At 37.2% G+C, this 10,881-nt stretch overlaps 1 protein-coding gene across 2 annotated transcripts in view; it reads left to right on the forward strand.

Moving 5' to 3' along the window:
• p2rx1 (purinergic receptor P2X, ligand-gated ion channel, 1) overlaps positions 1-8,254 on the forward strand; it is a 67,871-nt gene extending 59,617 nt beyond the window's left edge. Inside the window, exons 8-14 of one of the 2 annotated variants that reach the window (XM_061963128.2) lie at positions 1,821-1,966; positions 3,232-3,322; positions 6,975-7,040; positions 7,111-7,206; positions 7,414-7,452; positions 7,668-7,706; positions 7,949-8,253. In XM_061963128.2, coding sequence (XP_061819112.1) covers positions 1,821-1,966; positions 3,232-3,322; positions 6,975-7,040; positions 7,111-7,206; positions 7,414-7,452; positions 7,668-7,706; positions 7,949-7,954 — 483 coding nt within the window. In that variant the 3' untranslated portion in view covers positions 7,955-8,253. Of the gene's footprint in view, positions 1-1,820; positions 1,967-3,231; positions 3,323-6,974; positions 7,041-7,110; positions 7,207-7,413; positions 7,453-7,667; positions 7,707-7,948 lie in introns of both variants that reach the window. The other variant, XM_061963129.2, reaches the window with a different exon arrangement.
• The last annotated feature ends 2,627 nt before the right edge of the window (positions 8,255-10,881 follow it).

Below are 10,881 nucleotides of genomic sequence, written 5' to 3' on the forward strand. Positions count from 1 at the left end.
CAGCACACGACTGCTCGCTGCGTGCCGCCATTGTTGTTTGAATCAAACAGTCGCTTCGGCGCTACGTCACATCTATGAAATCCCGCCCAGCGATCCTGATTGGTTCATTATTTTTTGCTATCTTGAAGGAGTTTGCAATGCCTTCGAGCCCAGACCCTTGTGTGGAGCTCAGCAAACTACAAGGGTCTGGCGAGAGTCAGGTTAGGGAACCCACGCAGTCACGAGGAAATCATGTAAACTCCACACAGAAAGACCCAGAGGATCACACCCAGGACCTTCTTATTGTGAGGCACACGCACTAACCCCTGTTCCACCGTGCTCCCCCATCCCAATCTATAAAAACATTTTTAAATATTGTATGTCAGACAGTCTTGTTTTAGACGTGTGAACAACATTTAAGACCATCAAATCCCACGGAACATCAGTCAGTCGAGACAAAGTTCTGGACTTTTGCATAAATTTCACCATGTTTTTGTCACGACCAGAATAGGACTCTGAATACAGATGGAGGATTTGAGAAACAGTTATTTATTGTCACAAGGGGAGGGGTCCAAAATGGGAGAAACAAAACAGGCTATCAAAACAGATCCAACCTGACCACTAAACTGACAAAAATATTAAGAACTCAAAACGCTCCGGCTTTGGAAGGAAAAAGGGGCTAAGAACAAAAACTACCAAATACAATAAAAAGCGCTCCAATGGAGGCGATGCTAGGAAGCTAATCTTACCTGACAAAAGTTTACAAACAAAGAATCTCCTGTGGAACAAAAGGTAAAAAAAAACGTGGCAATGGCTGTATACAAGACTGTGGCAAAGGAACGCTGGAGGTATGCACAAGAAGATACGAAACACTCTGGCACAGGACAGTGATGGACACTCCATCACTGCTCTACAGTGGGTTCACCTATATCTGTGGCTGAGGTTGCCAAGGTAGTTAAGAAGCTCCTCGGTGGCAAGACCACCGGGGATGGATGAGATACGCCCGGATTTCCTTAACACTCTGGATGCTGTGAGGCAGTCTTTGTTGTCAAGACTGCAGCATTCCGTGGACATTGGGATGGTGCCTCTGAATTGGCAGACCGGGTTAGTGGTTCCTATGTTTAAAAAGGGGGACCTGAGGATGTGTTCCAACTATCATAGGATCACACGCCTCAGCCTTCCTGGTAAGGTTTATTCAGGTGTACTCGAGAGAGAGTTACGCCGAATAGTCCAACCTCAGATTCGAGAGGAACTGTGTGGTTTTCGTCCTGGTCGTGAACTAGCTCTATACTCTTGGCAGTGTCCTTGAACCAGCCTATTTTGTGGACTTGGAAAAGGCATTCAGCCGTGTCCCAAGTCCTGTGTGGAGTGTGCCAGGAATATGGGGTATCAAACCATCTGATTGTGGCGCTCTACTCATGTATGATCGATGTCAAAGATTGGTCCGCGTTACCGGCAATAATTTAGACCCGTTTGTCTAACCTCATGGCTGCCCTTTGTCACCGATTCGATTCGTAACTTTTATCGACAGAATTTCTAGTTCCAGTCAGGGCTTTGAGGGGATCTGCTCAAATGGCTGCAGGATTAAGTCTCTGCTTTTTGCTAATGATGTGGCTTCATCTTGCCATGATCTTCATCTCTCACTGGATCGGTTCACAGCTGAGTGTGAAGGGACTGGGATAAAAATCTGCACTTCCAACTCTGGGTATTTGCCCGGAAAAGTGGGATTGTCATCTCTATTCATACATACATACATAGAATATAAAACTGCTAACTTAGTTAATATATTTTGTAGTTGATTTGGTTCTACAACTGTGTGTAATGATGCATTCCTTCCAAAGGGGGGTGCTATCGGCATCGTAATTGACTGGACGTGCAACTTTGATGTGGATGTGAAACACTGCAAACCAAAATATAGTTTTCATGGACTGTATGGAAACCCTAAGGAGACGGACAACGTCGGAACTTCTGTTGGATACAACTTTAGGTGTGTCAATACTTTCATATACATTAAACTTCAAATACTACAATATGTAATACTTTATTCATTGTATTATGTAATACAATGTAATCATACATTGTATTATATAATATAAATTAATCATATATTCCATCCATTTTTTTATCGCTCAATGTAATATTTAATGCAGTAGCCTTACAATATTTAATACAATGTATGTATGCATGTCAATGTGTATTATAATCATGCACTTTATTTAATACAGTGTATACATTATATTGTAATATTTAATGCAATATAATCATATATTGTAAAATTCATTACAGTGTATGAATACACATAATTTGTAATAAGATTTGAACATTTATAAATAATTTCTATTATGTTGACATTCATTGTTGTAATGAATATTTTAGAATATTAATTAGTGTTCATTATTTTCTGTATTTGATTTTACTACTTTTCAACTTGTAGTTATTTTATTTGTGGTGCTGTCAAAATGTAATATTGCAAAGAACATGATGGAAAAGTTACAGGACATGTAAACAAGTTGAGATGAAAAAATAATAATGTGTATTTTCTTCAAGTATACTTGTTCTAATTAGTATAATATTTTATATGTTATGTATATGTCCCGAATGCAGCTGGGATAGGCTCCAGCCACCACCGTGACCCCGAGAGGGACAAGCTCGGTTGGTAGAGTGGCTGTGCCAGCAATTTGAGGGTTGCAGGTTCGATCCCCACTTCCGCCATCCTAGTCACTGCCGTTGTGTCCTTGGGCAAGACACTTTACCCACATGCTCCCAGTGCCACCCACACTGGTTTAAATGTAACTTAGATATTGGGTTTCACTATGTAAAAGCGCTTTGAGTCACTAGAAATAAGCGCTATATAAATATAATTCACTTTGCATATATATGTGTGTGTGTGTGTGTGTTAAAAAGTATTTTCTGTTGTTTGTATTATCATTATTATTACTAATATTACATTATTACAAGTATAATCATTAAGTATTTAATATAATGAGGATGATGATGATTATTATAATATTAGTAGTAGTAGTAGTATTAAGATTTTTTAAATGATTGTTAGTGTGTGAATGTGAGTGAATGCTGTCTGTCTATCTGTGTTGGCTCTGTGATGAGGTGGCGACTTTTCCGGGGTGTACGCCGCCTTCCGCCCGATTGTAGCTGAGATAGGCTCCAGCGCCCCCCGCGACCACGAAGGGAATAAGCGATAGAAAATGGATGGATGGATGGATGGTATTAAGTCTTTTCTATAATTATTTGCAGGCATGCCAAACATTACAAGGAAGACAAAGTAGATAAAAGAACTCTCCTCAAAGTGTTTGGTATCAGAATTGATATCATCGTGGAATCGCTGGTAAGTCACTCCATTAGGTATACTTTTACTAGAGTAGATTCACATGTGTTTGCATCACTTCCACTAGGGTAGGTTCACACATATTTGCATCACTTCCACTCGGGGCGGTTCACACTTCTTCACTTCCAGTTGAGTAGGTTGACATGTATAAACCCCGTTTCCATACGAGTTGGGAAATTGTGTTGGATGTAAATATAAGCGGAATACAATAATTTGCAAATCCTTTTCAACCCATATTCAATTGAATGCACTACAAAGACAAGATATTTGATGTTCAAACTCATAAACTTTATTTTTATTTGCAAATAATAGTTAACTTAGAATGTCATGGCTGCAACATGTGCCAAAGTAGTTGGGAAAGGGCATGTTCACCACTGTGTTACATGGTCTTTCCCTTTAACAACACTCAGTAAACATTTGGGAACTGAGGATACACATTTTTTAAGCTTTTCAGGTGGAATTCTTTCCCATTCTTGCTTGATGTACAGCTTAAGTTGTCCAACAGTCCGGGGGTCTCCGTTGTGGTATTTTAGACTTCATAATGCGCCACACATTTTCAATGGGAGACAGGTCTGGACTACAGGCAGGCCAGTCTAGTACCCGCACTCTTTTACTATGAAGCCACGTTGATGTAACACGTGGGTTGGCATTGTCTTGCTGAAATAAGCAGGGGCGTCCATGGTAACGTTGCTTAAATGGCAACATATGTTACTCCAAAACCTGTATGTACCTTTCAGCATGAATGGTGCCTTCACAGATGTGTAAGTTTCCCATGTCTTGAGCACTAATACACCCCCATACCATCACAGATGCTGGCTTTTCAACTTTGCGCCTATAACAATCCGGATGGTTCTTTTCCTCTTTGGTCACAACGTCCACAGTTTCCAAAAACAATTTGAAATGTGGACTCGTCAGACCACAGAACACTTTTCCACTTTGTATCAGTCCATCTTAGATGAGCTCAGGCCCAGCGAAGCCGACTGCGTTTCTGGGTGTTGTTGTTAAACGGTCTTCGCCTTGCATAGGAGAGTTTTAACTTGCACTTACAGATGTAACGACCAACTGTAGTTACTGACAGTGGGTTTCTGAAGTGTTCCTGAGCCCTTGTGGTGATATCCTTTACACACTGATGTCCCTTGTTGATGCAGTACAGCCTGAGGGATTGAAGGTCACAGGCTTAGCTGCTTATGTGTAGTGATTTCTCCAGATTCTCTGAACCCTTTGATGATATTATGGACCGTAGATGGTGAAATCCCTAAATTCCTTGCAATAGCTGGTTGAGAAAGGTTTTTCTTAAACTGTTCAACAATTTGCTCACGCATTTGTTGACAAAGAGGTGACCCTCGCCCCATCCTTGTTTGTGAATGACTGAGCATTTCATGGAATCTACTTTTATACCCAATCATGGCACCCACCTGTTCCTAATTTGCCTGTTCACCTGTGGGATGTTCCAAATAAGTGCTTGATGAGCATTTCTCAACTTTATCAGTATTTATTGCCACCTTTCCCAACTTCTTTGTCACGTGTTGCTGGCATCATATTCTAAAGTTAATGATTATTTGCAAAAAAAAATTGTTTATCAGTTTGAACATCAAATATATTGTCTTTGTAGCATATTCAACTGAATGTGGGTTGAAAATGATTTGCAAATCATTGTGAGATAGGCTTCAGCGCCCCCCGCGACCCCAAAGGGAATAAGCGGTAGAAAATGGATGGATGGATGGATGTATTCCGTTTATATTTACATCTCACACAATTTCCCAACTCATGGAAACGGGGTTTGTTTTTGCATCACTTCCACTAGGATAGACTTACACTTCTTTGCTTTTAACTTCCACTTGGGTAGGTTCACACGTTTTTGCTTCAGTTCCATCAAGGTAGGTTCACACAAGTTTATTTCACGTTCACTCGGGTAGGTTCACACGTGTTTGCATTACTTCACTAGGGTAGGTTCACAAGTGTTAGCATCCCTTCCACTAGGGTAGGTTTACTCATGTTTGCTTTACTTCCACCAGGGCTTGACTCAAAATACTACACCAAAGTGCTACATTAAAGTACTACACCAAAGTACAGTAGTTTGTTAGTTTTTGTGGTTTTTATTTTAATAAGACATTAATAAAGGGCAAAGAAGAAAAGTAACAATAACCACAGAAAGTCTGCTCATTGAAAAAAAAAAAAAAAAAATTGTACACATGTGAAGGTAATTGAGTTCATGTAATCAGCATGTAGGTACAAGCATAATGCTAAAGACTAGTATATAGTGCTGAGGTTTGTATAATAAAGGTTTTGAATTAGACTGAAGAAGTCATATAGCTCTACATTTTCTTCAAATCTCTAAGCTTATAAATTAATACTCTATACTGTACCTTTTAATTATGATTGTAAGCTTATTAATTTACACTGTACGCTTAAAAATTATTACTCTACGCTTAAATATTTTAAGCTTCTTTATTAATGTACATAATACTGTATGCTTGTTAATACTCTAAGCGTTTTTAATTAATACTCTATGCTTGTTACTGTAATTATTACAATAAGGTTATTAATAATACTTTATGCTTATTTATATGGTGAGCTTATTAATCAATACTGTACGCTTATTAATGATAATGTATGCTTATTACTAAATACGGTACACATTTTAATTAAGGCTTATGCTTACTAATTATTAATGTTTGTATGCATATTAATGCATACAGTGCCTATACATCCCACAAGATAGCAGAATTGCTGTGCAGAAAACAACACATTCTATTGTTACTGTTTAAAAGTGAAGTAGGATTTTTGCTGTAGTTCTGAAATTTTTATCATAACAACATTCTTACTCTGGAACAGAATTATTGTATGTTTTTTTTAGTTTTCAACAATGCATTATTGTTTTATTTTTGTAAGTTCATTGTCTGCGATGAGGTGGCGACTTGTCCAGGGTGTACCCCGCCTTCCGCCCGAATGCAGCTGAGATAGGCTCCAGCACCCCCCGTGACCCCAAAAAGGGACAAGCGGTAGAAAATGGATGGAAGTTCATCATTGTTTTTATTTTTTAAATAACTTATTATTCTTTCATGTTTTTATACTTGTTTTTTTTTTTAAATAAAATATTGTTTTATTTTGTTAATTGTGTTTTTTTTAATGCATTATTGCTACATTTGCAATATGTATGCATATGTATGAAATAATTGTAGAACATTGTTTATTATAATAATAATAATAATAATAATAATAATAATAATATAATAATAATAATAATAATAATAATAATAATAATCTTACAATAATATATATTAGGATCTTTTTATGAGTCTGTTGTACGAATTGTAAAATATTTGTATTACAATACAATTTGTACATTGTGTGTTAATATCTAATATTGTACAAAAATTTTAAAATAATAAATGTCCCATACTGTGTATTGAAATAACTGTACCACATTGTGTATTACAATAATAATTGTGCAATCATGTATATACTTGTAACAATTACATTATTGTATGTTGAATTAATATTTGTAAAACATTCTGTATTGAAATAATATATGTACAACTTTGGGTATGAAATAATATTTGTAATTGTAATTTTAATAGATTTTTAGATCGTGTGAGTTTCCATAATTTTGTGTGTTGGTTTTCTTAACATTACTGTTCTGTTTTGACAGGGAAGAAAGTTTGATATCATTCCAACGCTCACAGCAATTGGATCTGGAGTCGGCATTTTTGGAGTGGTAAATTCTTCTCCGGTATTTCACAAAATCACTCATCCAAAACCTTTATAAAATTGTCTTTTTCTTTCAGGCAACTGTAGTCTGTGACTTGGTGCTACTGTATTTTGTCCCCAAAAAAGAGTTTTACAAGAATATGAAATTTAAACACACAGGTACCGAAACAAAGGTAAAAAAACAACACAACTTTTACCTTGCATGACAAAGATGCTGACTTTTACCACCAGATAGCAGCACACACTTCTAGTGGGTTTATATTTAATAGAGAGAATGTTCCTACTACTACTACTACTAATAACAATAATAATATTAATAATATTAATATCAATAATTATTATTATTGTAGTAATAATACCAACATCTTTTATGCCAACAGAGCAAAAACAAACATACTGAAGACTCTGCTTCGCCAAAGGTGGATCTACATATATCATATCATATCTTTCATCATATCACATCTGTCAATCATTCAGTATTTGTCAATCATATATCTTCCAATCATAATCGTCAGTTATATACAATCTTTAAATCATCCAGCATGTCAATCTGTAAATCATTCAGTATCTGTCATGTTGTGATATTTGCATTGCTTGAGCAGCCTGAACACCTTTTTTATGTCCATGCTTGCAGGATCCTGACTCAAAGAAAGGCAGCAAACCTCTTTCTAAAGTGAGGATTTTCTTGACATGTATTAAAAACAATAACTATAATTCTGACCTGTTGATTGTTTATTAATAGTTTTAGTATTACAAACAACAACAATATTTATGACTAGTTGATTTTGTATTAGTATATTTAGAAGTACAAATAATAATAATAATAATAATTCTGACAGTGATTGTTTAATATTTTTCAGAAGTATGATCCAAAACCGTAACTCTGACCTATTTATTGTTTATTAATATTTTCAGAAGTGACCTCAGGAAGAAATGTACGCAAAGGAACGGTGGAAACTTTTAAAAGACAACAAATCAACATCAGGGATTGAAGAAGATGAAAATGTCTTCCAAAAATCTGCATGAATTATTTCGGTGTCAAAAAGTGTGGAATTTTGAATTTCGAAAACCAATAAATGTTCTTATTGAAGATAAAAGGATGCCCTTTATCCCTCAGCAAGAAATTGAAAAAGTGTTTTTAAAATGTTCATTCATCAATTTGACTGCAAACCTATTTCCAGAATGAACAAATAAAATCTGATGTGATGTTTTTGTATGATAAACACAAGCAAGGAGTCAATGTGTGCATGTGGAGTGAATAAATGACAGGTTCTCTGTTCAGCTCTTTGAGTGGCTAGAAAGGCGCTGTATAAATCTAATCCAATATTATTACTAATGTTATGCGCAGAGCAGTCTACAAGGGTTTTCACAGACATATTCAGCCCGTCCTTTCCTGATAATTATTCTTATTATAATGAAGAGTTTTGAAGGTCTGGTCACGTCATATCGAAGAGACTCCATCCACCCACAGTGGAGCCATACCAGCTTGCTCACCACAAAAAACAGCAACATCGACAACACCCCTTCACAGCAATAGCTCTGTACCCAACACATCTGGATAAAAACAACACATACAGGAATATTGTTGTAGAAGTTACCTCCTAGCAGGGTTGGTGGATCACACACTTCAGCTGGAGACCGTTGTTCTGGGTTTATTTTTTTCACATTAGCCATATGACACTCGACTTTTCAGCCCTGCTCTGTGTCATGCCTCTCTCCTCCTCCTGCTCCTGACTGCTCACTGTTAAAGACAACAGATGATTAGATTAACACATACCACCTGTGAAATCTAATCACCTGCCAGCTGTGTCTCGCCGTCAGCTGATGGCGCTCGTCTTCAGCACCATGGCCAGCGGCGGTGACTTTTGCTCCTACAGGCAGTGCTGGCTACACCTCCCCCCACAATTGTTTATTAATTTTAGTTTGGCATTCAATACTTTAATATCCGTCAAAGCTGGTTACCAAACTTGGGCACCCGAGCATTACAAACAACACTCCCATACTCCACACAGGTGTACCACATGGCTGTGTGCTGAGTCAATTTTTCTAATCCCTCTTCACTCATGACGGTAGACCTGTTCATGTATCCAACTCCATTTCAAAAATTGCAGATGACAAGGGTGATCAGCCTCATTGCTAAAAATTATGAGACGGATTGCAGGTTGAAAAAGTACAACGTCTGGCTACTTGATGTGAGGATAATAACTTGCTCCCTAGCGCCTTCATAACTAAAGAGCTCATCATTGACTTCAGGAAGAGAATAGGCCTACAGCAGAGCTGGGCAAATATTTTGACTCGGGGGGGCCACATTGAGAGAAAAAATGTGTCTGGGGGGGCCAATGTGTATGTGTGTATAAATGATATATACACATTTAGCTGTAAAAATCTGCTGTGCAGGTTGTGTGTTTGGGTCCCTTTTTTCAGGAACACTAATACCAAAAGTCACAATGTCCGATAGAGTTCTAAAAACATTATGACAGACAATAAAACAAAGAAAGTGGGATTTAAAATATTAACTATGAACAATAAAACACTGAATATTGACAATATATAAACATTGCTCCTGTTTTACTTCTCAGACCAGCTCCTCTATAGACATTTTACAATCAAGCAACACACAACAAAAATGTAACAAACAGCAAAATATGAATGCAACGTGTCAAACACCAACAATATGATATATTATCACGTTAGTGCAAACATTTGTTGTAAAAATCCACTTCCACACCTGTTTCTGACACACGTGTTTCGGGCTGGTTGCTCTGAAAACAAACCCTGCCCACTCTGGTTTGTTCCTCGTCAGAGCTGCTGTGACGTAGATTACCGTAATAACTCGTATAACACCCAAAAACGCAGATTTCAACCATTGAAATACTTTCTATAGTTCAAGACTTAACGGTAATTTAAAAACGGCACTGCACATCATAATGACGGCTACAGTTTTGATGTTAAGGCCTAAAAAAATTATGTAGAACGTCCGGCGGGCCGGATTGAAAATCTTAATGGGCCGCATGTGGCCCGCGGGCCGTATTTTTCCCAGATTTGGCTTACAGCATTGTCCAAGTCTCCAGATCTAAATTCCTGGGGATCCACATATCTAAGGACCTCTTCCGGGGCCCCATGTATTAAAAGACTTGCATGGATTTTCTACCAAAAAAAATGATGTACACTCAAACCCAGAAAACGTTGTACGCACAAACATATTCAAATGCATTAAAGTGTGCGCACATATTAAATCGAATCACATTTCTTTGATTTGATTTGATTCTTTTGTACGTCCCAATCTACGTGGAATTTAGCGCCATGTCGGAGTGCACTGTAACAAAATGCTGTGAAAAAACAGCCAAATCATGACAGTAACTTACTTTCCAAAGAGCAGTAAAATACTGTACAAAACTTTGCATTGTGGAAAATATTATGGGCAGTTTGCTGTTTTCCATAAAATATTGTAAAATGCTGTTATTTAAGTTAGACTGAGACAAACTTTATTGATCCACAAGGAAAATTGTTCCACACAGTAGCTCAGTTACAAAGGAAGGAAAGGGTAAGGATGGAAAGGATAATGCAGGTATAAAGTAGACTAAAAATGTACCATAGTAGCAATATAAAATATAACATGTAATATTTACATATTATATACACAGTATATACTGATATATTATATTATTATATGCCGATTGTAGCTGAGATAGGCTCCAGCGCCCCCCGCGACCCCGAAGGGAATAAGCGGTAGAAAATGGATGGATGGATTATATTATATTTTTATATAATATATACAATATATAACAAATCCCAATACCAGGGGCGTCACTTGCTTTTATGGACAGGGGGGGCTTTACCCCCAGGAG

Source organism: Nerophis lumbriciformis, linkage group LG09 (genome assembly GCF_033978685.3).
Source record: "Nerophis lumbriciformis linkage group LG09, RoL_Nlum_v2.1, whole genome shotgun sequence".
Lineage (NCBI taxonomy): Eukaryota > Metazoa > Chordata > Actinopteri > Syngnathiformes > Syngnathidae > Nerophis > Nerophis lumbriciformis.